This window comes from Nasonia vitripennis, chromosome 5, assembly GCF_009193385.2.
Source record: "Nasonia vitripennis strain AsymCx chromosome 5, Nvit_psr_1.1, whole genome shotgun sequence".
In the NCBI taxonomy this organism is placed as follows: Eukaryota; Metazoa; Arthropoda; class Insecta; order Hymenoptera; family Pteromalidae; genus Nasonia; species Nasonia vitripennis.
In genome coordinates, this window is record NC_045761.1 from 27,227,451 (window position 1) to 27,254,772 (window position 27,322).

The window sequence follows — 27,322 nt, forward strand, 5'->3', positions numbered from 1 at the left end:
CCGCTGTTCCTTTCCGTGTATCACGGTGTACTTGTGCGATCGCTGCATGGTAATCTCTCGCTGGAAGTTAGTATACGGTGAGTAGATGTGAAACTTTGTTTCGAGTTTCACTTGTTTCGAGTTTGATGCGTGTTGCACTTGTTGCAGTTTATCTTATACGGAGCCATTTCTTTGATCGGCATTTGTTTTGAGTATGACACTTAAACGAGGTTATTACGGTAAGCGAGATAAATATTTTTATTATTAATATAAGCTGCGTATGCAAAAATAAAGGTTATCCACGCATAAATAGGATTGCCAAGTGAGACGTGCACTATTTTACACATCAACGTTACATCAACCGAAACCGTCGCTTTTTCTGTACATGGCGCGAAGAAGCGACAGGAATGACATGGACATCCTCAGGATCTGAAAGAGAAGACAATACAGGTACGGAAGGCGGGTGAAATCTGTCGAAAACAGGCATTTCTGTACCATTGTGAAATTGGGCAAGGACAGTACGTAAAAATTTCCAGCTGTCATTTTGAGCGACGTCTGAGACCGCAGAATCATGAACATTATTTTGCGAATCGACTCGGCCTCCAGTGAAGTCCAGTGCGACTGGTAAGCTGCGTAACCGACTGCCGTACTCTGAAAGGCAATGAATAACTTCAAACAATTATTACTGATGATATAGGAAAGTACAAGTTACTTGAACGATCAGCTCATCGCCGGGTCGGCAGTAGAGGAAGATCTGAAGAAGTGCGACGAACATGAAGGCGACGTAGACCAGGAACTCGAAGCCGCCGTCGTTCAACGCCTAGAAATTCGATCCGAAAAATACTCGGAGAAATTCTAAAAATAACGTGCAAACGCGTAGCCTCACTATGATCAGCTTGAATCCGATGATGCAGATGATGACACAGCTGACCAGCAACTGCTGCAAGCTTGACCCGTTGAAGATCTTGGTGAGCCTTTTCGCGTCCCTTTTTATCAAACGTCGCAAGCGTCAATTAAGACCTGTACACGTTAAAGTCGATAATTATTCTGTACTACCGAATTTCCCGTTGATGTAGACGTATGAGCTGGACGATCTCCTCGGGCGATCGGTTCTCCCGATCCTCACCGATTTTCTTCAGATCGTGTTGGAGCATTTGCAGTCGCGCGCAGGTGTGGTAGATCGCGACGAGGAATATACTGTCCATAGCGTAGTTGGATGTGCCTACGACGATGCCGATAATCACCTGATTGAAAACACGTAGATGTATGCAAGTTTTCTTTTTTTTTTTTTCGCGAGCGCAACAATACCTGAGAAGCGTAGCAAATTCCGTAGTACAGATTGGAAAACCTATCGAAATAGTACCAGCCGAAAAAGGGGTACTTTCGAATTCGAACGTTATCCCGCTGCATCCCTACGAACGGCGAGACGAAATACATGGTAGCCGTCGAGTACATCAGCAACCCGTAGCGTTTCGTGTAATCCCGAGCTTTGCCGGCCATGTCCAGGAGGATCTCTCTGTGTGTTTTCCGTCCCGGCTCGTCGCCGCTCATCGTTCTTCTCCAGTTCTCCTTCATCGTGTCTATAACTTGCTTTATTTCGAACTTTAAAAAGTACACCCTCGCTTCAGTGGCTGCTCGCGCGTTTTCAGGTACCTCAAAAATCTGCCGAGCCGAGAGGAAGCACCACAGCTTCAGCAGAGCCGTGATGGTGAAGACGTTGAGCACGAAAGTCTCCGCGTTGGCGTCGATGTTACCCCAGAGGACGTACATGTCCATCCACTGCGGCAGCAGCAGCAGCATCAGAAGGGTGAACAGGATAGTCACGTGGAGCCTGTGCAAGAACCTCCGGAGCGGACCCCCGCGAGCCTCCGCGTCGCTCTTCCATATGCCCAGGAAGGTGAGGCCCCATCTGTTGAGGAACGTGTACTCGTCGAAGCTGGCGAACGATCGAGCCATCCTCAGTCGACTCTATACTTAGCCCCGGCGACTGGTTGCCCATTACTATTCCGTTTGTCAGCGCGTTCATGAAAAAGGTATGCGTAATCAGCCCCGTCCGCGCGGAGACGTGATTAATAAGCGCGCTTCGAGATTATAGATTGCGAGAGGAGGGCATTTTATATGAGCCGGATCGATGAAAAGCGCGGGAGAATTCAAAGGTAGTTGAGCCGTTGCCGCGGCGATGGCGCCAGCGTCGGCCGATGCGGCTAGCGCCGAGAAGTGGGGGAAGGCAGTCGTCGCCGCGGCGTCGTGTCGAGAGAGCGATCTACAGGACACGCTGATTCGAGAGTCGAGCAGCGAGAGGCGATCGCCGGCTGCCGCCATTTTGCCTGCTCTCGAAAAGACATCGGACTGTAGTATTCGCCGAGAGAGAGAGAGAGGAGAGAGAGAGAGACAGCAGAGCGCGAGTTTCCAAGCGATCGCAGAGAGTCGTCGTGTGTCGGTGCGCCTCCTCTCCGTGTGCGAGTGTGTGCCCGTCTCTCTCCCTCGTTCGCACCGCTGCTGCTCACATCCGAGTAGCCGAGGAGAGCCAGCAAGCAGCAGCATCGTGTTCTATAGTGGTGCGCCGGGGAGAAAGTGCGTGTGCGACTCTTCTCAGATGTGCTGCTGCGACGACGGAAGACGCCGCCGCCGCCGCTAAGCAGCACCGAGTCGTGTCGTCGCCGTCGTGGGAGGGAGGGAGCAAGACCAACATCGTCCCCGTCATCGTCGTCGACGGTAGCAGCAAGTGGCAAAATCCAGACACGCGTACGCACCCGCAGAGAGACACGGCGAGCAGCTCGAGAGCCTCTGCGAGCGGGGAATGATAATCAAGTGAGACACGCCGAGTCCTGCAGCTCAGAGAAGGCTGACACGCGGCGCCCGCGGTGTACGTGCGTGTGTATATAAAGTATATATAACTGTGTCGTGCGAGTGTGCAGTGCAGCAAGAGGAGAGCAACAGCAGCTCGCGCTTTCCCATCCGACAGGTCAGTGATACACGCGCATAGCGCGAATATACACGTATGCATGTAGAAAGAGAGGAGAGGAGAGTAGAAAGAGAGAGAGAGAGAGAGAAAGAGTCTTTCTTGCGCGCGTAGACAGAGAGGGAGCAGCGCGCGCCGGCACTTTTTCACCGCCGGGTAAGGTACCTACGACGACCTACGGCCGCTGCAACCTGGGGAGAAGAGAGATCGAGAGGAGATGCGTTTAGACATGGCGGGACGGCCAAGCAGCCAACCTGTTCGTGGTTCTTCCGATTTCGTGTGCGTCGTCTCTCCGCGCGAGGCACGCAGGTTTGTTTACGCGCGAGGGCGGGAAAAAACGCGGCGCAGCCTCCCTCTTTGTCAGAGCCATCTTTCCACGAAGCCAAGTTCATGGCTGACCTTCGGCGCGCGGCGAAGGACCGTATACACGATGCGCCTTCTGGAATCCCTTCTTTCCGCGGCTTTTTACGCTCTTTGTCTCTCTTTCTCCCTCTCTCTCTCTCCGCTACGTACGATATATGTAATACGCGACGCGGCGGCGGCGGCGGAAGTGAGCACACGCACAGCTACTACTCACTTTCTCCTCGAGCGGCGGCGATTGCACTTATCGGCGCTCAGCGCGCGCAGGATTTCGCAACGGCGAAACGCATAGGATATAGAGGTCCCCCCGACATGCTGCGTACATACAACGCGTTCGGCGCACAGACCGCGAAGAGAAGGAAGAAGCGAAGAGAGATAGAGAGAGAGAGAGAGAGAGAGATGATGCGTGCGCGCCGCAGAAGGTGGGGCTGATAAATGAATGGTATTCCAGAAGCGTCCTCGCGCGCAGCAGCAGCGTCCCTCTGCGCTCACGAAATCCTTCCGTCTCTCTCGCTCACAGCTTAGCTCTCTGTCTCTCTCTCTCTCCCACTGAGAGCGCGTCCCTCCCTCTCCGTGCGCGTCGGCGTGTATATATAGGTATACACGGCAGCGCAGCGAGAACGGAGAGATCGAGTGATTTACGAGCGCGTGCTCCACAAGCCAATTGACAACTTGATTCTTCGCCCGATGTTGCGCGAGAGACTTTTTTACAATTCGCGAGCCCAACTTTTTCCGCTGTTTGTTGTTGTTGTTGTTGTTGTTTGATTTGCCTCGTCGAGCGAGCGAGCGAGCGAGGAAGTGGCTTGAACTTGAGCGTCGCGCGAGCGAGCGAGCGAGGAAGTGGCTTGAACTTGAGCGTCGCGCGAGGAGCTGGCTCCTAATTAATTACGGACGGTACGATATAACTTTGCGGAAAGTTCGCGACGGCTATATGCACCTGCGTTGCTGCAGTTAGCTCATATATACGTACAGTACACGGGGCTGGTCGCGTAGAACTGTACGAGTTGCCGAGCGGCGGTTATTACGGTCCGCTCAAACTTTCTCGCTTCCGGAGAAAAGAGCGCGGAGACGATTAAAAATATATCGCGCGTCTAGGAAAACTTTTCGTAGCTGGATGATGATAATAGCATGCAAAACGCTCTCGCGTAGAGCAGCCCACACACGTGCCGGCGTTCTTGCGCAGGACTATAATACGCGGTGCAGCCAGCCGGAGGAGGAAGAGGAGGGGGTGCGTGCGTGCACGTGCTCGCGCGCTAATGTCTCTATATACATAATATACCCACGCGTTCGTCGAAAACTAGAGCGCGGCGGCCGATCATCGGCGTCAGCGATATATACGAGTATTAGCGGCTCGCAGTGCAGTGCGCGATGCATTACGAAATTCGCACCGCACTGCGCGAGAGCGCAGTCATTCTTACGTAACGCTCTCGCTTACTCAGCTCCCGACGACCCGTATGTATTCTCGCTCTCGCTCTCTCTCTCTCTCTCTCTCTCGGAGGTGCGCATTAACCGCCGACGGCGCAGCGCTATGTATTTTCATGTGTCCCTTGTTGCAGCCAGCGCAGCAGCGACCGCTCGATTCAGCTGATACGAAGGCATCGATCCGTCGGCGTCGCGCGGCGCATCCCCGCATGTGTATATACACACACACACACACATACACACACCATCGGCCATCCTTCGTTGACACCGACGATGTACTTTTTCAATATCTGTACTCGGCGGTCACGGCGGCGGCGGCGGCGGCTCTTTACACGTACACGCGCTCACACACACACACAGGGCAGAGGAAGAGCGGAGGGCGCGCGCGGGTAAATGCCTCGACACGATCAGCTCGCTGATTTAGTTGCCGTCGAGCCGAGCTGGGAAGGGAGTAAAGTTGTGTGTATATAACACGCGCTGGAAGGGGGCAAGCAAGCAAGAGCCCGGCGCGCGTGAGGGTGGGAACGGAGTGAGAGAGAGAGAGAGAGAGAGAGAGAGAGAGAGAGAGAGAGAGAGAGAAGCGAGACATCGATCGGTGGCGGCTCGCCGGCCATTGCTTCAACCGGCGCACTTTGCCACTAGGAGTCAAGATGCCATCCCGCGCAAAGTCCCGTGCCGCTGCAGCGCTGCTTTATTCTCTCTCTCTCTCTCTCTCTCTCTCGCTCGCTCGGCAATTACCGCGACCGGTTCTTCTCTCATTCTTCCTCGTGTACAGCCGTGCGCGCACGAGAGAGGCTTTCTTTATGCCGTACGCGTATATACGTAGGGAAAAATCAACGCCGCGGCTAGCGAAGGTCAAATATCTCGAACTTCAAACTTCTCCTCGCGCAGCTTGTATTATATATTGTCTCCGGAGAGCCGGAGGGGGGGGGGAAGGGAGGAGAACGAGTCTCCCGCTGCTGCACGTCTGCGTGCACCTCATTTACTCGGCTCTCCTCCTCTGATGCCCCCCGACTCTTCTCTCTCTCTCCCCTCGCGCGCGCACAACTTCCAAACGGGTTATATATACTTTGCCGAAGCGGCGGCGGCGGCGGCCCCGAATCTTCCGCACTTATCCAACTTGAATTTCATTTGCTCTCGGGACTTGTTGTTTAATCCCTGTTCTTCTTTCTTCTTTCTTCTTCTTCTTCTTCTTTTTTGTTTGGGAAATCTCGACTCTGTTTTCGGACGTTTCGAGGGTAAATAAACAAGCACACTGTACTGGCTCGGCTTCTTTTCGAAGGAGTTGCAGAATTTTCGCCTGACGTAACCGAGCAGCGAGCCGAGTGCACGCGGAAGCGATCGAAAAAAGTGCAGCGCACGCATCGTTCATTGACCAACCGTCGTCGAGAACAACAGTCGTTGCTGGAAATTTGATCGAAAGTCATTCCGAGAGAGAGAGAGAGAGGCGCGGAAGGAAAGTGTGGAAGCACGGGCGAACGAGAAAATGAGGAAATAAAGCGCGCGAGCACGGGAGAGAAAGAGAGAGAGAGAGAGAGAGAGAGAGAGCGAAAGAGGAAGGGGAATCGAAAGAGCGAGACGGAGGCGACTACTTAAAGTTGGCGGAAAGTTTGCTTCGGCAGCAAAGTTAACTCAGTTAAGTTCCCTCCTGTGCCCCCTCCCCTTGCTTGCGAAACTTTGCTTCTCTCTGCAGACTCTCGGAGCTGCCGCCGCGCGCGCGCGAACTCCGTTATAGTCGCCATCCACCTACACAGTACACACACTTACATAGGCCGCCGACACGCGTTCATTCACATCTGTACATTCGTCTCTAAACAGCCTCGTGTTTGTAGGCGCGAATCTCGCGATGGCTGTATACACCGAAATAGAAAAAAAGAAGCGAGATTAGAAAGAGAGCGTGTCGTCGTCGTCGGGGCGCGGAGAGTTTCGAAAGAAAGTTTACTTTATCGCGGCTCGATTGAAGAGCCGCACGCTCAGCCCCCCCCTCCTCTCTCTCTCTCTCTCCGCGGCAACTCGGCGCAAAGTTGCTCTATCTCTCTCGCTCCCAGGTTAGACAATAATTGGATAACTTGGCCCTCGGAGCATCTCTCCCGCCGCTCGAAACTTCCTTCTCTCTGCGGCTCCGTTATACCTACGTCTATACATCTATATAATACAGCGCTCTCTGTTATATATACCCGCACACAAGCCAGCGTCATCGGCCGCGCGCGCGCGCCAGAGAGTGAGAGAGAGAGAGATTAGTCTCCGCAAGTAAAGGTCCTCGATTTTTGCATGTGCAGCAGTAATCGAGCTGCTTCCGCGAATAGCCGTACGCACGTTATTACGCAGACAGAGTCAGCAGCAGCGGAATCGTCGCGGCAGCGTTTTCCCCTTCCCGTCGCCATACACTCGTCCCTCCTGCAATTATTGGAAGAAGCTTCTACGCATCGGAGGGCGCCACATATCGCTCTCTTGACTTTCTCGCCGCGCACCGCCGCGGATGAACAACAATATGTCGAGAGCGAAGCGTCGACGACGAGCGCTGCATTATATAGTTTCTTGTATATCGCACTTTGACAGAGACTCTTCGAAAACACGTGCCGCTGCTGCTGCGCGCTCATTGACACTCGGTCATCGTCATCATTCATGAATAAGCTGCTCGCGCTCTCCTCTCCTCTCGTTCTCGCTCGGCCGCCGCTTCATTGCCCGCATCATCGGATGGATGAGCGAGCCGAGAGAGATATCGAGCGCGGCCGAACAATTAGTTCGAAAATGCTCTGAAAACGTCGACCCAGTGACCAAGGCGGCGCGCACACACACACACACACACACACATATACACGCCGCTCGCTCGCTCGCTATATCAACCGTCCTGCAAACGTTTGCCCCAGCCGCAGAGAGACAGGGAGAAACCGTAAAGAGCGACCGAGACCGAGAGACAGAGGGAGAGAGAGAGAGAGAGAGGGAAGATCGCACGTTAACTCTCCGTTTGTGCGTAAGCGTCTCTCTCTCGCTCGCTCGTGTACGCGCCGGGAGGGAGAAAGAAAGACGGGGCCATCCTCGCAGCTGTATACTTTACGCACGCTCGCTTGTGTGTATTCGAGAGCTCACACGCACCGGCGTCGAGGTTTAACCTATAAATTCGCTCTCCTGCGCGCGCGCGCACTTTAGCCGGCTGCTGTGCTTTCTCTCTACCCGCATAAGCATACGCGTACACGTATACAGCGTATCTTACACGCAGCAAGTGCTCGGAGCGAGTTGTAGAGAAAGAGAGTCGAGCGTCGTTTTCGGTATAGGTGCAGAGAGAGAGAGAGAGAAAGCGTTGCAGCAGCGGCGCGTCTCCGAAAGAGAAGGAGAGAGAGAGAGAGAGAGAGAGTGGGACACAGCGCCGCCGCTTCCTCCGCAACGTGATTTCGTGCAGTGGCAATACGGGGGAGAGAGAGAGAGAAGGAGAGACACGACGCCGCTCTCTCGGCCAGTAGCAGTCCGCCGCCGCCACCGCCACTGCTGCCGCCGCCGCCGCCGCTCCTTCTCCGGAATCTTGTAGGATAGAGACAGATCTACGTCGCGCCGTCCAGGACTCGGAGCGCAACTTCCGCGTAACAGTGCGTTGTATATTCCCGAGTGCAGTGTGTCTGTGCGTGCGTGAGATCCATTGCTCCGATATTCCATTACTCCGATACGAGTCGAGTGCGTGTTCGCAGAGCTCCGAAAGGACGCCTCTGGCAGAGCCGTCCGCGCGCGCGTTCCTCTCGCAGCCTTTCTCCCGCTTCGTGCTCGCTCGTAACGGAGCTTCAGGCGAGCCCGGATCCTCGTTTCTCCCCGAGGTAAGCTGCCGGGAATTCGCCGAGTTCGAATTCGAGCGGTTACGAGGCGGGTCACACGCTGTGCTCGCTCGGTCGCTCGACTCTAACCTCCAATTCTCTCTCGCTCCCTCTCCTCCTGCCTGCGTGTGCGGGTGCGTCTCCGCGCGCTCCCTCTCTCTCTCTCTCTCTCGCTCTCCATAACCCAAGCGCCTGTTGTACAACACGCACTGTGTCTCAAGCCGAGTTTTCCGATTCGCAGGTGGCAGCGTTTACGGAGCCGTGATGTATTGGAGGTTCGGCGGTTCCTGCCCTAAAACCGACCACAAGCCAGCCTCGCCAGGACAGTTGGTGTGACAGCCGCAGGAGAAGAGCGCGAATTATCCCACTGCAACGGACTGATTGGATTCTGCTGCGTTGACCAGCCGCCGTTGTTTTTAGTCTTCTTCTTGGCCCAAGAGGATAGCTGAAAATCATTCACTTCGGGGGGGTTGTCTGACCGATGGACAAACGGAAGATGTTGCCCAAACGCCCTCGTATGGATAACCTCAGGGGTCCCATCAGCAATGGACCCATTCAAACCAGACCATTGGTGGCGCTTCTCGATGGCAGAGACTGCTCCATTGAGATGCCCATTCTCAAAGACGTTGCCACTGTGGCCTTCTGTGATGCACAGTCCACGTCTGAAATACACGAAAAGGTTAGTACTCCTTCTTCTCCTGTCTTTGCTTTTGCAGGGCTCTAACTGATTCTAACGATGCCACCATCTGCTTCTTTCCAGGTCCTAAACGAGGCAGTAGGTGCTCTCATGTGGCACACCATTATACTGACCAAGGAAGACCTTGAGAAGTTCAAGACCCTGCGAATCATCGTGAGAATTGGTTCAGGAGTTGACAACATCGATGTCAAAGCCGCTGGTGAGCTTGGCATCGCAGTGTGCAATGTGCCTGGCTATGGAGTTGAAGAAGTAGCGGACACCACTCTTTGCCTCATTCTAAATCTATATAGACGTACATATTGGCTAGCGAACATGGTTCGCGAAGGCAAAAAATTCACAGGACCAGAACAGGTATGTCAATCTTTGAGAATGAACCGAGGTGGTGAACATATTCGTTCTGCATTGCCACAAATAGTTGGTTACATGGCTTTTTTCTTTCACCAGGTGAGAGAAGCAGCACAAGGGTGTGCCAGGATACGAGGAGACACGCTTGGAATAGTAGGATTAGGCAGGATCGGTTCAGCTGTTGCACTGCGTGCAAAAGCTTTTGGTTTTAATGTTATATTTTATGATCCATACCTTCCCGATGGAATAGAAAAATCCCTTGGCCTTACAAGGGTTTATACACTACAGGTTTGTATTATACTTCATTTATCGATGCGCATCAATGACCAACTTGCTTCTGTGATTCTAATTGATATATCACTTCCAGGACTTACTGTTTCAATCAGATTGTGTGTCTCTACATTGTACCTTGAATGAGCACAATCATCATCTAATCAATGAGTTTACTATCAAACAGGTATGCACTTTACTTTAAGACCCAATAACGAATAAATCATGCGAGCTTTTTTCATTTTACTCTGTTTCTCTTTACAGATGAGACCAGGAGCATTTTTAGTAAACACAGCACGTGGTGGATTAGTTGATGACGATGCACTAGCCGCTGCTTTAAAACAGGGTAGAATTCGAGCAGCTGCTCTTGATGTCCACGAAAACGAACCATACAATGTCTTTCAGGGTCAGTCTACGCAATGTGAGTCATATCTAACCTAATGCTTTACTTCACCTGTAGTTAACTCATCCTGCTTGACTTATTCGCTTGCTTTTGTCCAATTGATTTTGTTTGCATTTGAGATGTTGTGTTCTATGAATGTTATCAACATAGTTAAAATGTGGCATGTTAAAAAAAACAAAAAAAATTTTATCATTCAATTTTTCATATCGTGCCATGACTTCCGAAAAACACTACGTTTCATCACGATTCGAGAGAGTCAATGTGTCAATGTGTCTACGTACGTCGGGTTTCTGAAGTAACTCAATTTGTTTATGTTTTTGTTCAGGCCCTTTGAAGGATGCACCAAATTTGTTATGCACGCCTCATGCTGCATTCTACAGTGATGCTAGCTGCACGGAACTTCGTGAAATGGCTGCGAGTGAAATACGACGAGCAATAGTCGGTCGTATACCAGATTGTTTGAGAAATTGCGTCAATAAAGAATACTTCCTGTCAACTACTGGGTAAGGAATTTTCTATACTTGAAATTCGCTACGACTAGTACAGTCGTCAAGCGTCGAGTTTAGAATTTTTGACAGATTAATGTAAATACAGCAATTAAGGCGATTCTTTTGTATCTCCGAGCAAAGAAAAACTGAATCGGCCAATCAAGCCAGAAGAGTTCAATTTTTCTTCGCTCACGGAACAAGCATCAGAAACAAAAGCTCTCTGTGTCAAACGTAAAAATTTGTACATAGGTATTAATAATGTGGAATACGCAGTGAAAAGTGACAGTTGTTAAAGAGGTGAAATAAAATCTATTGGAAAACTACTTCTTACTTAAATTGCTAACCAAATAAAACTGTTACCGCTTTAGACGCTCTGAAAATGAATTCCTTATTTGCACGAAAACTTTGATCGATTTAGAGAAGCTCACAATTAAGACAAGAAACGCTAACGGCTCAAGCCTCGGTGCTGTTTAATTAAAAGCTAGTCGCGAGAAATGTAATATGTAAAGAAAACAAAAACTTGACTCATGACAACTGTAGCATGCACGCCTTAACCGCCGAAACGCTAAATGCAACTTAGCCACTAGATAAAACTTAGCTCTTTCTCTTGGGCCCGGTTACGAAAAAAAGCAATCCGTAATTTTTGCAGAAACAGACTTTCAAGCAGATGTTAAGACACAGACTCGTATTAGCGAGGAAAGTGAAATGAAACAGATAAACGAGCAAACAGAGATATACAGATATCCCACGCAATGACACGCAAAAGAAATAGCAAAAAGAGAGAAAGAGACAAAGTAATGTAAATGTGAGCGAAAGAGGGAGTGAGGGTGTGAGAGAATAAGAGTAAGAGTAAGAATAAGAATAAGAATAAGAATAAGAATGAGAATAAGACAGTCAGTCGGGAGGGAGAGCAAAGCAAAAAGAAAATCGGAAAAAGGCTGACACAACCTGTTGTCAAGCAAATGAGAGATGTCGTCCGAGCAATTCGCATAAAAAAGTCCAAGTGGCCAATTTCTTTTCGCTTTCTCCGCAGCAGCTACCCGGAGGGCATCAACGGCGGCTACTACCCGGGCGCCCTGCCGGTGCAGCAGGCCCACTCGACGACCCCGCACGACTCGGCGCCCCCGCCACCGGGCGGCCACTCTGTCGCCGGCGGCGGCGCCGGTCCCGGTGGACCCAACTCCTCGGCGGGAGGCGGCGGGGGCCCGACCGGACCCTCGACCCCGAGCGTCGGCGGCGCCGGCTCCGGGGGCCCAGCCTCCGCCCCACCACCGGCCGGACTCGCCGGTCTACCACACAGCATAGTGAGCGAGCCCGACCCACGGCCGAGCCCGCCCGCCCCGAGTCCCCGTTGACCCTGAACTATCCAGCCTAGCAACAACGTCATCATCCCTGAGCCTCCAGCAGCAGCATCTCCACTCCAGCGGCGCCGCGATCATCCTTAGATCCAACAACTACCATCACTACAACATTCACAACCACAACCACAACTACAACTACATCTACAACTATTAACTGTAACAACACCAACACCGTCGACTGCAATATCAGATCAAGCCAGCAAAAACCACCGAGATACCAGCAGCACTAGTGGCCGATCATTGTCTCTCCTGTCTTTTTCATCTGATGCCCCTGCTGTTACTGCTGCTGCTGCTGCTGCTGCTGCTGCCGCTGATACTGATACTGATACTGATGCTGATGCTATTGCTGCTGCTACTTGGACACTGTCGTCGTCTTCGTTTTCGTCGCCGCCACCGCCATCGTCACCGTCACACCAAGACCCATCATCACAAGCAGCAGCTGCTACGAGTGGACTAAATACTGTCAAGTCAGAGTGAGAGTGTCGAGAATGCCCACAAATACATACATGTATACAAACAATTCCCCACACAGACACAAACACTCAGTCACACACATCGAGACACGTGACATGGAACGAAAGAGAGAAAGAGAGAAAGAGAGAGAGAGAGAGAGAGAGAGAGAGCAAGAGATTCTAGTAAGAACGTTTCGCGTACACGAGACCAAGTGCTCCGTGCCTGCGACCGCGATCGCGCGCGTTATATGGCCCAGGACTTGTCTATCATTTTATTATTTAACTAAAGCTATATACTTTGAACCGTATGCGTTGTATACCGTCTTGCATTGGAATTGTGAATTAATTGATTGGCAGACTTGCTGTGCTCAAGTCAAAGTGGCACGGAGCCGTTTATTATATGCTTTGCGATGCCTCTCATTGTGTATTCCTTGAATAACCTTTAGTTTGACAAAGTTTTGAGTATTGTAGGAGTCTAAATTTTGACTTAATTTTTCTCTAGGGGTTTCATGGTGTCAAGTCAAGAGTTTATCTGTTTATCTATAGACTAATTTCTTCTAAGTTTATTATTTTCTTTAAGTAGAAGACCGCTGTGTCAATGATTCATTATAAGCATGTTCGGTTCTATCAAGCAGGTACGATCGTATGCTCCCAATCACGCATTGTTAAGAAACTTTATAATCACACAAATTTAGATTTAAATATTAACATTTTTAATTAATAAGTGTTTAAGATAATAAAGAAAATTGCAAGCAAACAGAAGTGAGACAATCTACGAATTGAGAAAAAAGAAACCTTGAAACAGGTTGTATATCAAGAGTTAAAAAATATCTCATTTTAAATTTTATATCTGTCTTAGTCTTGTTATAATTTTTCGCATTTGTAACGAGTTTTTTTAACTGCGTTAATGTCTATAATGTGCGGCTTCTTTATACCTTTCAAAATAAGGAGCATTGTCAAAGCGTACCCCGAACATTTCTAAAAAGATCAAAGCTGTGCCACAGTGTCTAGAAAGAAATGAAGAATTTCAGTTGTATAAATCGGCGCTTTGTTGTCTTAATTGACGCAAATACTACCGATGTTATCAAGTATTCTCGTAAAGCAAAATACATAATGATTTGAGGTAGCTTTTGTTTTACAATTACAATTCGCGTTATGCTTGTCTATCGATTACAAAGAACATTATTTCGTACTGAAAACTAGAGTAAAATATATGTTTCCATAAAGCTTTTTGTACAACCATGAGTTTTAAAGCTCATACAATTAAATAATATAAATGATTTGTAAATTCTAATGAATTTTTATTTTTGAATTTTCAGTACGAATAATTCTTTATGCTTTTAAAAGGGATGAAAGAAATTGATTGACTGTGAATGAGAGCTGGTAGATTTCACAACGAGTCTGTTGTAAAGAAACGTTTGAAGCGTTGAAACACAGTACCCGCAGATTTTATCGATAATTGATACAAACAATTTATGTTTAAAACTGGCATTAATTAGATAAACTAATTAAAAATTCATAACTTTTGTTTGTTTTTTTTGTGGAACGAAAAAAAAAGAATAATATGAAACGATTGACTTTCACGGCAACGTTGACGACAGTGAGGACTTTAATGATAATTATAAATTTACGAGTGAGTAAAAAATAAATACGCAAAGATCTATTTTAGAAACGCACACATATCGATTCGGTTTCAAGTGTTACTGTTAAAAAAGAAAAGAAAAACCGTCGTAAATTACTGAGTGGCTTAAAATTTTAGATATATTGGTTTGAGCGTAATCCATATTTACCTTAAAATCAACAATACTTGTTGATAAAATAATTTTTTTCTTTTTTGAAGATTTAAAGCTTTTTTTTTATCCCGAGCGCTAAAGACATAGATGACACGATCACATTAAAATCTTTCTATATATATATTATTTAATTAAAAAAAGAAATCTTTATATAAATAAAATTAATAATAAAAAAAAAAATAAAAAAATATTCTCCAAACATTCGATTGATTTGGTAAGCTCCAAAATCATTCCATGCAAACAAACAAGTAACCCGATCAACGGTGATTTAAGACAATTTTAAAGTCGAAGTGCAAAGTCTAACATTATCGGGGGCCTTTCTATTGTAGCTTTACTGGATAAGAAGCCCCTTGAGAATGCAATTGATTTTTTCTTCCATTAAGAAAGTAAGGAAAAGAAAGGATGTATGAACGTATGTATGTGAACGAGCAAGAGATGAAAGAAAAACAATATAAAGCATCACATAGAAAAGGAAAAGAATGAACTGAGCGTGACAGAGGCGACATATACATTTTTTAAATAGAAGTATGCTACATAAGAGAAAAGCAAGTTATACATAAGTACGGCTGCTAAATGACAAGGTGGACCCGTAATACTGAAATTCTGTATAACTTTTATTCAGTTTTAAGTATATATATATATATAGCGATACAATAGAATTTGAAAAATTAAAAATTTGAACAATACAAGTGAGTTAAAATTTTAGGGCCAACTCGTCCTTGTGCATCCGTATGGTACATAAAGTAGAGATATTATCGATTTTTTTTATTTAAGAATATTATTACTTATAAATGCATCATTATTATACATAAAAAAAAAAAAAGAATGAACGGAACGAGTGAGCGCGATAAGAAACAAGATAACGAACGAAGGGAAAGTTTTTTAAAAGATATTTATATTAAAGATTAAAAACGTGAGTTTATTCTTTGAATTTTCGATTATAAAAAGTGGACAAAAAATCGAGAGAATGAGACAAATTAATTGTAGACAATGAAATCATGATGCATCGATGAGAATCAAGATTGAAAAATACAACCTCGATAGAAAAGATCTCCTTCTTATCTCTCCTCCCTGTCCTCTCCAACTTTCCATATTCCGCTATTTCTTCTACGTTAAAATTATTGTACGATTCACGAGATATACGAACGAAATTCGAGATACTCCGTGTCATTTATTATGGCCGTTTAAGAAATAAAAAGTAATCTTTTTTACAAAAAATATACAGTTGGTTCCTTGACTTTTTCGCTACGAATATTGAAACATGTATGTCTCGTTTGCGTTTTATTTTATCTAAGCGATGTCGAGATGTCATTACGTTTTTAATGCAATATAGGGATATATGAGATGCGCGAAACGAAAAAGTCGACGAAGAGTGGTAACAAAATAAGAAGTAACGCGGATTTGACTAAGAGAAATTCAGAGAGTAAAAATAATAATGAAAAAAAAAGTTTAAAGTCGGCGATGAGTAAAAAGCCACGTAAGATGAGAATTGAAAGTGGCGAAAACAGCAACATTAATATTAATTATAATTAATAATAATAATTATAATAAATACAATATTTGTACAATAATCAACGGTGCTGTGGTGTATGAATGCCGCAGGTCTGTTATCTAAATCGTTTCACCCATCCTCCTCTTTTGGTTTGATTTTGTTTTTTTTTTTTTTTAAATATATTCACAAATTGTTTATTCTTTGATACTTTGGACTAGTTTCACATTGTTTCTTTTCGTTTTAGAATTTATCGTAGATTTGATCGAAGCAAACATTCCTCTCCAAACGAATTCTAAACACTGAGCAAATGTCGAAGCAACTTTTGGCTAATGAAAAGTAAACTCGCGGCACGCGCGCGCGCGCTTTACTTTGTAAAAAACAATAATCGCCGTGTTCTGCGACATCAGTTTCTCGTTTCTTTTTCTCTTTGGAAGAAAAATTTCGTTTCGTTTTTATTTATTTTTCTAAAAAATCAAACGTCATCACGCAGCCTCGAGTGAAAGAGGCTCCTCCCGATAGGGTGAGACGTCGTTGCGTTGGAGGTTTCTACTATTTTCGTTGTAAGCTCGTCTCGAGTCGAATGACAGGTATTCGACAGCACTGTGGTAATGATTCAGCTCCCATCATGCAGAGGGTTGTACTTTGTCACGTCAGAGAGCCGCCGTGGACTCGCATGTGCCTGTTGAGGTTTCCGCTTTGGCTGAATCTTAGCAAGCACAATTTACACTGATACGGCTTTTCGCCCGAGTGTATTCGCAAGTGTTTCGTCAGGGTGGAACTGTCCGAAAAGGCTTTCTTGCAGAATCGACACCTGCGAGCAAAAATTTTACCATTTACTTTAACACACTGTCATTTCAGAATTGAGATACGAGAGTTTATTTGATAATGCGTATATACATTAATCTGAATCAAACGAAGAGAGTGCCTTGCCGTTGTTTGTATCATTATTTATGGATTTCGACAAGCCTTTTAACAGCAGCAAGACACTGTCTTCGCCATCATCGCATGAACATTTGCTTTTTTGCCAGTATTAGGTGATTCGATCGCCGGGTTGCTGAATTGATAAAATATATAGTAGATATACTTTAGTTTATAATCATGAGATAATTTGTAATTCAGATAGCACCTGTACGGGCGTTCCCCGGAATGTGTTCTCATATGCGTAGTGACAGAGCTGCTCTGGGAAAATCTTCTGTCGCAGACGGGACATCGGAAGGGCTTTTCCCCTGAATGCGTTCTAGCATGAGCCGTCAAATTCGCCGCCTGACTGAACGCTTTGGAGCAGGCGTGACATCTGCAATTCCAGCGAATAGACAGTTACACAAACTGTATTTTTAAAAAAAAAAGATTAAAAAATTTATACAATACATCTATCTGCCTTGACTGTTCATTTGTTTACAATGTCCTAGTATCGATTATTCCTGTATCTATTATTTTGTCAACGTTCATTGCACTGCGCTAATTATTGTTTTCTTTCGCTTTATTTCATTCTGAGTCTTAAAATTAGTCTTTTTCTAGATAGTATCCCGACGATTCCATTATGTATTGATTTGTAAAATAAAGAATTGTTTTCGAAAGTTGAATTATTTTTCTATCTTATCACGCAAGTTTTGGTTCAGTTTAAACCTAAAATTAAAGAAAAAAAAAAGGAAGCCCAAGAGACCTGAACGGCTTCTCCCCGGAATGCGTCCTGAGATGCGTCTTGAGCGTGCTGGGCCTGGCGTAGGTCTTGCCGCATATCCTGCAGAGGTTCGGCCTGGCCTGGTCGTCCTGAGGACCGAGGGCCCCGGGGGTCAGTCCGGGCCCAGCGACGAGCTCGGCACCAGCCCCTTGCGGCTGTTGCTGCTGCTGCTGGGGGTGTTGGTGTTGCTGGTTATGCTCCTGCTGCTGCTGCTGGTGGTGGTGGTGGTGGTGGTGGTGAGGCTGGGGGTGAGCGGAGGAGGTGGCGGCCGCGGCCGCCGCTGCGAGGCTATTGGCCGCCGCCTGGTTCACCCTCTGCTGCTGCTGCTGCTGCTGTTGCTGCTGCTGCTCGATCCCGGCGTACTGGGGGGCGGGACTCAGCAACGGCTCCACGCCCCACGCGCCTGTGTAGTTCTGCTCGTAACTGTGGGAAGAGACACAGAAGGGGGAGGATGTAGGTATGCCGCTTTTAAGCTGCTGCCATTTAGACGCCGCGCTCGAGGATGAGGTGCGGTACAATTAGCTGCGATCGTTTGATAACGAGCTTTTTATTTTTCCGGCCGTGCTTTAATTTCTTGCTTTTGGCAATGATTCGCGCCGTGGTGGAAGCTTTCGCGAACGAAATCGTCCGTCCGACGGGTCTGACTAGTTACGAGCTTTACTACTTGCTTTATTCTACGCCTATTATTATTATTATTATTATATACTCGTGTATTGAGCTTTTTTCGAGGAAATCGATGAATTAAAGAATATTGCCGATTGTGCAATATAGATATGCTTTTATTCTTATTTTTTGTCGCGCTACACTTTGAATTACTTTTTCATTTCGAACAAGTTGTAGATAAAAGAAAAATGTTACTATTTATCTAAAATCCAAGATCCGGCATTTGTATTCCAAGCTGTTCTATCTGTGTGATAACGCTTGGATTTCAGTCGCGCAGTGCACAAGCCATCGGCTATATTGCAGATTTGCAACATAGCCGAAAAAGCAAACCAACCGGTTGCCCAAAAGAACGCAAAGAATGCGTATCGGACATAGATCGCTCCATAATACGGTCGAATCATCTTTTTTTTTTTTTACATGACATTTGGAACTCGACTAGTTCATCGCCTCATCTACGCAAGCCTTCCACGCTGCCCTATATCTTGTGTCAACCCCACCCAAGATGCATCTCTCCGAGATCGACACCCACCCGTCCTATTTCTACTAGATCTACGTCTAGGTCTGCCTTGCCCATCCCGATCTGCGCGATTTTATTATTCGGTTAATATTTGCTGACGCGTATACAGATTGTGTAGTCTCCTCCATTCCCCGGTTTCCTCATCTTTCTGCGGCCCGTATATTTTTCGCAAGACTTTATTTTCAAATAGCCTAAAACGGTTGTCCGCCTGCTTGGTGAGAGCCCGCGTTTCGCACCCGTACAGAACCAGCGGCAGTATTATCGTCCTGTATATTCTTATTTTAACGTTTTTGGAGTTTTTGGAATGGAGTCTCTTATTTATTTCGACATTAATCTCGTTTCTATCATTTATGGAAGTAACCAGATACCTGAATTGGCTAACCTTTTCAAAAGTAAAATTCCCAACTCTGAGATCTTCCTCCCCTAGCTTATCCACAATCATGTACTTTCTTTTTGATTCTGCGTTCTTCCATTAACCTGCATTTTTCTAACGGCATACTCCAACGTTAAATTGAACAGCGCCGTATAGAGCCCATCCCCTTGTTTCAAACCATCGCGTATCAGGAAGGTTTCCGATACATTATCTACTCACCCAGGATGCATGTTCATGTTCATCGTCATGTTCATGGAAACATTGACCGACATGGCAGGCGCCTGGGCGTAATGAGAGGCAGCAGCGGCGGCCGCGAGATTCTGCCCGTAGTCCTGGGGCGAGTACGCGTGCGACGGTATCCCGCTCGTGGAGTAGTAGCCTCCGGTGGGACTGGCCGGGTGGACCACCGCGTGCTTCAGGGACAGCAGGACGTCGGCCATACCCTCGCCGTTGATGTTGCCGGGTCGAGGCAGGCAGTCGCCCCTTGCGCAACCCCAACTGCTTGTGTGTTTTCAAAGGGAATAGAAAGAGATCGGCTCGGTTATTCGCCAGGGCTGATCACTATCTTATCGCGTTTTCACGCTCGATCGGACGCGGCTGGTTAAACACAGGGAAAATACGCAACGATTCGCGGCTGAGCGGGAATCGATGCGTATATTTGTCGGAATAGCGAATAACTCACTTGTAAGTCCCGGAACAGGGACTGAAGAGCCCAGGAGGCAGGGGATCGAGGTCAAGCGGCGGCAGCGGGAATCCGGCCATGTCGTCGACCCAGAAGCTGCTGCCGAATTCGCCGATCAGCTGGCCCTGAGCACCAGCAGCGCCGGCGGTGCCGTTGGACTGAATCTGTTGCTGCTGTACGGCCTCGTCCTCTAGTGCCTGCAGTCCGGCTAAGCTGTTCTCGGCATGAGCTCGATGGTGCTGCTCGGCCTCGTCCTCGCCGGCCAACGAGCCCGAGCACAGAGCCGACGGTATGCTTGCCTCGATGCTTCCAACTGAGCCTGTGCGTGAATAGATGTGACTTTAAGGAAAAAAAAAAAAAAAAAACCAACGATTCGAGATCTTCACGGAGTATGCGTGTAACCGATGTACTCACCGGCGCCGAGAGTATAGGGCGACTCGGAGTTGTTGGCGGAATGATGGCTCTGGAGAAACTCCATCTCGACGAAATTCTGATCGTCAGCCTCCCTTAGGAACATCCCCTCAGCCTCGCTCGAGCACTGCGCGAGCGCAACCGGCTACGCACCGGTATACGCACACACTCGCGCGACTTCTCTCTCGCTTCAGCTATCCTATGTTTATACGCGTGTGTACGAGTCTCTCTCTCTCGGGTCGAACCGCGGGCCGGCCTATCGAGATGCGCTGGTCCAGCCCCTCTGGTTGTCCTGGCAACCGCGAGGCAGCGGCAGCCTCGGCTCCGTCATATCGCGGCAAGCTCTCTTGGGGGGAGCTTTTCTCCGAAAAAGCTCGAAAAATCGGCAGCCTCGGTCGCTCGTCGTCAATGAGCCACGACCACGTGCACCCACACACACTCACAGAGAGAGAGAGAGAGAGACAGGCGCGCAGTTTACGAAGAGATGTATTTCCATTGACAGTTATCGCGACACTGGCAACACACTCTCGCTTGCATCCCTTGTCGTGTCCGTACTGGGCCAGCTCTCGCGGCAGACTGACAGCGCGCGCGACACGTATATGCGTTGCGGCCCTTGTCGAGCGAGCGAGAGAGAGAGAGAGAGAGAGGACGACACGGGATACTAATCGCTCACTCAGCGATCGATCCCGCGATCGGCCGATATATTATATTTTCGCCCAGATAGCATTACCGTAGGTGTGAGAGACTCGAGAGAGCGACCGGGTGGTCCTCGACGAGGCGATCACTGGCTCGCAATGCCGCTGCCGGCGATCATCGTTGCCCAGTGAACGGTGAGCCCGGCCGTCCGAGATCGCGCTAATATTCCGCGAGTCTTTTCCAAACCGGCGGGAATAGCGGACGATGAGCAATCGCTCGGAATTAAGCGAACCGATCTTTTCGCGATCGAACCCGATATCATCGCTCCGATCCTCGGTTGCGCGGCTGTTTATTTCGGCGGAAGAGGAAGTCCCGTACCCGCCGGAACTACCGACCGCGTACACCCGATCCTGCGTCTGCATTAAATTCGCACCTGTGTTTGCGCTGCGCACCTGAAAGCCTCTTTTCTCTCTTTTGCTCGCCACCCCAGGAGGATAGAGCATCCCCCCAGAATTCTGTTCTCTGCGGTCTGACTGATTAACCGGCGCGGGGAGATGACAGACAAGGAGATTATCTCCTCGCTCGCTTAGCGGGAAATTTAATTATCGAGAGAGAGAAGAGGAAGAGAAAGATCGGCATATTGGCCGTCGCCGCAACACGTGTGGACGCTTTTTCCTTTCTGCTGGCCGGCTGGCACGCGCCCGACTGTAATTCAATCGGCTATTTAGACAAAGAGGCTTGTCGCCGCTGCCGCTCTTCCGAACCGTCCTCGTCTCGTCCTTAATCCCTCGCGCGCGCAGTGTCTGCAACTCCTTCCTATAAGAGCGCGTAATATGCACACTGTTTGCTTAGCTGGACTCTCCGAGCTTTTCCCGGTATACCCGACCCTCTATGTACCTGCAGCCTGTGTACTCTATACCCATACGCGTACCTATATCGTATATACGTATATACAACCCCGAAGATGGCTGCTGCTTTTGAGGCAACGCGCGGGCGTATCGACGTTTCGCCTTTGGAGGGTTTCCCGGAGGTAAGCTCATCGGAAATTGCGGGTCTTCCCTCCCCGAGCGTTATTTCAATCGACCCTCTCTCCCTTACAAAACAAAGAAACGTCACCGCGAGTGTAATTACATTTTTTTTTTTTTTTTTTTTTTTTCGAAGCGCCGACTCCAACAGAGAGAGAGAGAGAGGATGATTTTCGATTTTAGTCCCAAACACCGATGCATCGAGAGCGAAAGTCTCGCATTTTTCTTTTAATAATATCGACGAAGATGATACATTCGAATGGCTGATTTCGTCAAATTATCACGATGACGAAGCTTCGAGATTCGGATACATCTGTTTACTCTGAAAATATCGCGGAAAAGGACTCAATTTCAATCCACTGCCCGCGAGAGCAGTGTCGCCATTTTGATTTCAGCCTGTAGCCGCTTTCTACGTCTTGCCTATAATACGCTTATACGGAAAAGATTCTGATATGATAGATACATCTATTGGCCGATGAACACAAAAAAAAACAAAAAATTACACAATAAATTTCTATACTCTGCGACATTTTATTGTCTCATCACTTCGGAGTTTATTTTGCTAGGTAATTTATTTAAATTTAATCGTAGCCTCGATGTTCACTTTGCGCGGTAAATACGATTGAAGAAATTGGCTGCCTCGATTTCTTGAAAATTATTTTTATACTTTACCCACCCGCGCGCGCAGAGGAGGAGAACAACGAAGAAAGAGAACTTACCGATTGAGTAAAAACCATTAGGTAAACGTGCAATCTACTTATTGAATAAAAGACACGAGGGTTGGCAAGAATTATAAATGTCTTTATTTAGATTTACATAATACTTATTTATTTATTAGATGCGGAATGCAAAACAAAAAGTGAATACTTTGTGCAAAAAAAAAAAAAAAAAAAATTTTGAAGAATCTTAAAGACGATTTAATCAAATCATTCTCTTTATTACCACAATTCGTATATCACAATATTCAAAGTTATCGTCGGTAAATTGTATCGGAAAAATATGTCCACAAATAAATTTCGTAACGTTTATTAAATAACAATTGGCAACAATCTGAAATTTCTGCGCTTTACAATTGAAAACAAAACTTGATCGTCTGATCAACCTCTTCTAAGGCTTGAGACACTGCGGAATATTCCATATTCATATAATTTGTTAAATTCAACGTCCCCTAATCACCGCTCGTTAAAATACGCTGAACTGCATTTAGGATTTCCGAGGTTTTTCTATTTTTCAATTTATTTATCATTGACCTAGCTATCCATAAAGTGCGGTATAGCATGCATAAAGAGAATTACGTCAGGAGAACAACTTTTATGCAATTTTTTTATTCTCTCGAAAGTTCTATTTTCTCACTTACTTCTCGATGATTATAAAACTGTGAACGTTATCGAGTGAAGGATTCAATATATATATATAAACTATCTATTACCCAAGAATTTTAACTATCAGTATGGATGAAATCCTCTCGCGTCATTCTGATTGTACAGTATACATTTTTCATCGTCTATATCGATTCTCATAAATCATGTCTTGATAAAATTTAATGTCTAATATATAATTGACATGCTCTTTATAAAAAATACGGCAATAAATTTCATATTTTGTACAATAGATTAAATCTAAGTTGAAAAAGTATTTATGTACACTCGCGTGCAGCGGACGAGAAAGTGCACGAGCTTGCGTAGGACTTGAGTCGTCGTGACGTAGGACCCTCAGCTTATGCCGATGTGAGTTTCATCACTGAGCAAATCCCGAACCTCCTGCAATAAGATGAGACATTTTTTGAAATTGAACAACTTTTTCGTATCTTCTATTTTCTTAGTTATAAGTTAGTTATAAGTGCAAGTATGTCATCTTTAATTTCAAAAAATGTAACGCACGAACCTGCAAATGCTGATAATGTCCCTCTTTGTTTTCACTCTTCTCCTCTTTATCGCCGTTCTGCAAAAATGTCAGACTCTCGGAGTTCAAAGGCCCAAAACTCCAACCGCCCTCGCCGTCAAAGCGCAGAATCAAGCGGTGATACTTGGATAGGGAAGACACTCTATGCGTGATTGTTAACAATGTGATTCCTTTCTTCTTAGCCGTCTCGTACATGGCGCCTTCTGCCTCGAGGCTCACAGCGCTCGAGCACTCGTCGAGAAGCGCGTACTGCGGCGCATGGTAAAATAATCTAGTCATAGCCAAACGTTGTTTCTCTCCTCCGGACAAGGTCGAATCCCAGTCGCCAAGAGCGTCGAGGCCGTTGGGTTCCCTCTCCACGAGTCCACGAAGATCAACCAAATCCAGCAACTCGAGTAGCTTCGCGTCCGAACATTCGTCTTTCGTCACCTCTGCTGGATACGTTATTTGGTCTCGGAGACATCCTACTGTCATGTACGGCTTTTGCGGAATGTAGAACAAAGATGGCCTGCCAGTTTTCTTTGAGTATTTTTCTCCGGGCCTGGTCAAGATACCACCGTAAATCGGCCAAAGTCCAGAAATTATTCTGAACAACGAACTCTTTCCACAACCGTTTGGACCAGTAATGATTATGTGATCACCGGGTCGAATCTGCAGCATAAAAATTTTTAATGAGTACGCGCTCATGGATCAAGACAAGCACGAATTCACGCTGCGTACCTCGAGCGTTAATTTAGAAACTATAACTTCGCAATTTGGCGTAACAATTGGCACATCGATTAGACTTATGCTACCATCTTCGCTTTCCCTGACGACTCCTAAAAAAAAACAAAACGTTAACGAAACGAAAACTCGATTCAAGACGACTACGCGAAATTCATCGAGTTTCAATCTCATGCTGACCTTTGATGATTGGTATTCCATCGCGGAATTCGACCAGTTTTTGGTCCTCCGCCGTTGTACCGTTAGGCGTTCGAGTTTGGCAAGTCGTCACTACATTTCTTCTGTATATGCAGTCACGAGCATCCTTAAAAACATCCAACATCTCGCTTACTCTAGCGGTGTAGCCAGCAAGGGCAACTAGTTCCTGTAATGGAATGTTTTTATTTTATAAGCAACAGCGATTACTGTAATTTCGCGTAGGATCGAATATCACGCGTATTATACCTTGTAGGAAGACATGAGTCTTTCCACTGCATCCGCGCCAGAGCTTAACAGATGTTTTGAAACTGTCAAATACCGCGTACGTTCGCTCACTCCACCTGAGGAGGTTTTAATAAATGTTAATCAAAGCAATTTCATTGCAATTAGCGCGGAATTAAAAGTCAATGACTCACCGTCTCCGTCAGTATTGCGCGCTTTTTGTAGCACAGAGCTCGACGTGTATAGCAAAGGCATAGCGATAACTAGGAGTCCGGTTCCAGACCAGACATACTTCATTAAGAATTGTTCTAACATGACATAGCCTAATTTCAGGGCAAGAACTCGTCGCAAGTGCACAATCAGCGACTTGTACGCTGTCGTGAGATATCTGTGCTCTGCTTTGTGACCTCCATAGAAAGCAATCTCCTCCGCATGGGCACTTATCCTGGCATGTGCTTCTCGCAATTTTCCCTTTCTAGATGCTTCTTCGGCAACCAGCTGTCCAAAGCGGGGCGACGCGAGACGCAAAACTTGTCCAGTAAGTGCAATAACAACAACTGCCAGCAGTGGACCTATAAAAATGCATCAAAAGCATTGATTAAATTTTCGAGTGTTTGCGGTATATTTCAAGTGAATTCGCGTGACAAACAAGAAGTCGAGATTAATTTAACAGCACTACACATGTCTGATATAGTTTATCAGTTAATTACACGATAAGCAATCGCAAGACTGAAATATTGAAATTAACAATGTAGTCCAGATAGAGAGAGAGTCTCTAAAATGCTGGCAAATAAATAATAAGCTCAAGATGGCATGACATACCAGGAACAGTTCTTGCTCCCATTCGAGCAGAGAACGAGATAAGAGCAATGCCAACCAATGCGCAGTCCAGCAGAGGCTTGGTCAAGCTGGAGTACAAGTGTGCAACGGAGCTGGCTAGCTCTGATAAATCATCGGTCAGTCTTTGTTCAGCTCCACCCAGACGAGTATCCAGGGCAGAGACTCTGTAGTAGGTCTGCTGGCTCAGATACATTTTGTACGCGTACTCGACCAGTCGCTCTCTAAACAAAGAAAGTAGAGACAATGACATTGCTGCAGAATGATAAGCCATTGATCAAAGTATGACTGTAATACCTGAAGCTCAAAGCCAGTCGGCCTTCCAGGTATCTGATGGACGAGTTGACAAAGGTGGCAGGGAAAGCCACGGCGAACCACCTGGCCATCATCCAGAAGAATCCCTTGATGTCCCTCAGCACTATTCTCTTGACAATCTGGCCCTCAAGAGTGGCAACATAGACCGAAAGGAAGGTCCTGGCCAAGAGGGTGAAAGTCGCGCAGGTCAGCAGTCCAGCTTCCCTGGTCCTCCAGCCAGGAATCATGATCTTGAGCAGCATGAGCAACTGCTTGAGAAAGTTCCTGTCCAAGCCCACGATCTTCTTCTCCTTGGCGGCCGCGGCGGCGGTTTTCTTCCTGCCATTCTGCTGCTTCTTCGGCACGCTGCCGTTGCTCCGCTTATCGACTGCGTTCTCCCGACCCTTGACCTGGGCTATGCAGATCTTGGCACTAGCCGCGAGATAGGGATAGCCGACTTTGAGGAGATAGAGCGCGGTTACCGCGCCGACGACTCCGCGCGTCAGCTGCTCCTGACGGATGCCGTACTTGTGCGACGTCCCGTCGATCAGCTTGGAGAAGACCGACGTCATGTTGTCAGCAGCCGATGCAGCAGCACACTAGTCGGGCCGTCGTCTTGGTCGCAGTTGTCGTCACCGAGTGCCTGCGAACGAGAGCCGAGTCATCTGTCAAGTGAAGCTACTACGTTCTAAACGCGCACGCACTGGCCGCGAGGGTCGCCTAGCAGACGGCAACAAAGGAAAGAAAACAATACGAGAGAGCGCGTAACGCACAGTATACCTACGCACTCTGCTACACCGAATTACCAGGTAATTACAGCGTAATCACTGCGCAGCATGACCCCTCGGCTAACCTCACTCCCGATAACTGGACATCCGCAATGCCGTAATCCGCAAGAATGCAGATGCGAGCGGGAGAGAACAGAACAACACTCTATATATATATATACGCGCAGAACGGCTGCAGAGAGCGACTCTCTTTCTCTGCTCTGCGACGTCCCTGGTGCGCGCGCGCGCGTACACTGGCCAGCAGACACTCGCCGACTGGCTCAGTCCGCGGAGCTCGGCCTCGCGATCGTTCATCCGTGCGTTCGTAGCTCTGTCTCTCTCTCTCTCTCTCTCTATCTCTCTATCTCTCTCCCCGTCGCGCCACTTCTTTGCGAGGCATGACGATTCGATTAATACGCGTATAGAAAACACGCTGTACACACGCGTTGGATGCGCTTGATTTTCCTTTCTCGCTAATTAAGCAGCAGAAGAAGCCCGGCTGCGCAATTTTTGTGGATATGGGCATGTAACGGTGAGCAGCTGGATTGGCGAGGGTCAGTGCTG

The 27,322-nt window shown here is 47.3% G+C and overlaps 4 protein-coding genes and 1 long non-coding RNA gene across 15 annotated transcripts; 2 read left to right on the forward strand and 3 right to left on the reverse strand.

The window, feature by feature from the left end:
* The first annotated feature begins 53 nt into the window (after window positions 1-53).
* Window positions 54-603, forward strand: LOC116738613. The gene is made up of 3 exons (XR_004345061.1): window positions 54-218; window positions 293-429; window positions 516-603. It is a non-coding gene; the product is annotated as an uncharacterized LOC116738613 (long non-coding RNA).
* On the reverse strand, window positions 201-2,032 carry Or78 (odorant receptor 78). 2 transcript variants are annotated; one of them, NM_001190581.1, is made up of 7 exons: window positions 1,633-1,935; window positions 1,288-1,569; window positions 1,036-1,223; window positions 866-965; window positions 692-799; window positions 475-630; window positions 337-408 (listed from the first exon to the last, which is right to left on the reverse strand). In NM_001190581.1, the coding sequence occupies exons 1-7, from the start codon at window positions 1,933-1,935 to the stop codon at window positions 337-339; spliced, it is 1,209 nt and encodes a 402-aa protein (NP_001177510.1). The 2 variants fall into 2 exon arrangements, with proteins under 2 accessions (XP_008206776.1, NP_001177510.1); XM_008208554.4 differs by having other exon boundaries at window positions 201-408; window positions 1,288-2,032.
* A 178-nt stretch (window positions 2,033-2,210) lies between these two features.
* Window positions 2,211-17,198, forward strand: LOC100118146 (C-terminal-binding protein). Of its 7 annotated transcripts, none has more exons than XM_016985632.3 (8): window positions 2,211-2,944; window positions 8,768-9,205; window positions 9,287-9,574; window positions 9,668-9,856; window positions 9,936-10,025; window positions 10,103-10,259; window positions 10,567-10,744; window positions 16,947-17,198. In XM_016985632.3, the coding sequence occupies exons 2-8, from the start codon at window positions 9,008-9,010 to the stop codon at window positions 16,948-16,950; spliced, it is 1,104 nt and encodes a 367-aa protein (XP_016841121.1). In that variant the 5' UTR covers window positions 2,211-2,944; window positions 8,768-9,007; the 3' UTR covers window positions 16,951-17,198. The 7 variants fall into 7 exon arrangements, with proteins under 7 accessions (XP_016841121.1, XP_016841112.1, XP_016841117.1 ...); XM_016985623.3 differs by lacking the exon at window positions 16,947-17,198 and adding an exon at window positions 11,763-15,906; XM_016985628.3 differs by lacking the exon at window positions 16,947-17,198 and adding an exon at window positions 11,766-15,906.
* LOC100118111 (protein glass) lies at window positions 15,241-21,447 on the reverse strand. Of its 2 annotated transcripts, none has more exons than XM_008208667.4 (6): window positions 20,158-21,447; window positions 19,744-20,062; window positions 19,281-19,562; window positions 17,491-17,931; window positions 16,954-17,121; window positions 15,241-16,638 (listed from the first exon to the last, which is right to left on the reverse strand). In XM_008208667.4, the coding sequence occupies exons 1-6, from the start codon at window positions 20,258-20,260 to the stop codon at window positions 16,473-16,475; spliced, it is 1,479 nt and encodes a 492-aa protein (XP_008206889.1). In that variant the 5' UTR covers window positions 20,261-21,447; the 3' UTR covers window positions 15,241-16,472. The 2 variants fall into 2 exon arrangements, with proteins under 2 accessions (XP_008206889.1, XP_001602165.3); XM_001602115.6 differs by having other exon boundaries at window positions 19,281-19,559; window positions 20,158-21,046.
* A 1,284-nt stretch (window positions 21,448-22,731) lies between these two features.
* Window positions 22,732-27,085, reverse strand: LOC100118065 (ATP-binding cassette sub-family D member). Of its 3 annotated transcripts, none has more exons than XM_032600902.1 (9): window positions 26,772-27,085; window positions 25,995-26,634; window positions 25,683-25,921; window positions 25,055-25,432; window positions 24,885-24,979; window positions 24,621-24,804; window positions 24,438-24,535; window positions 23,700-24,368; window positions 22,732-23,575 (listed from the first exon to the last, which is right to left on the reverse strand). In XM_032600902.1, the coding sequence occupies exons 2-9, from the start codon at window positions 26,561-26,563 to the stop codon at window positions 23,528-23,530; spliced, it is 2,280 nt and encodes a 759-aa protein (XP_032456793.1). In that variant the 5' UTR covers window positions 26,564-26,634; window positions 26,772-27,085; the 3' UTR covers window positions 22,732-23,527. The 3 variants fall into 3 exon arrangements, with proteins under 3 accessions (XP_032456793.1, XP_032456794.1, XP_032456795.1); XM_032600903.1 differs by having other exon boundaries at window positions 26,798-27,036; XM_032600904.1 differs by having other exon boundaries at window positions 26,776-27,036.
* Between the last annotated feature and the right edge of the window lie 237 nt (window positions 27,086-27,322).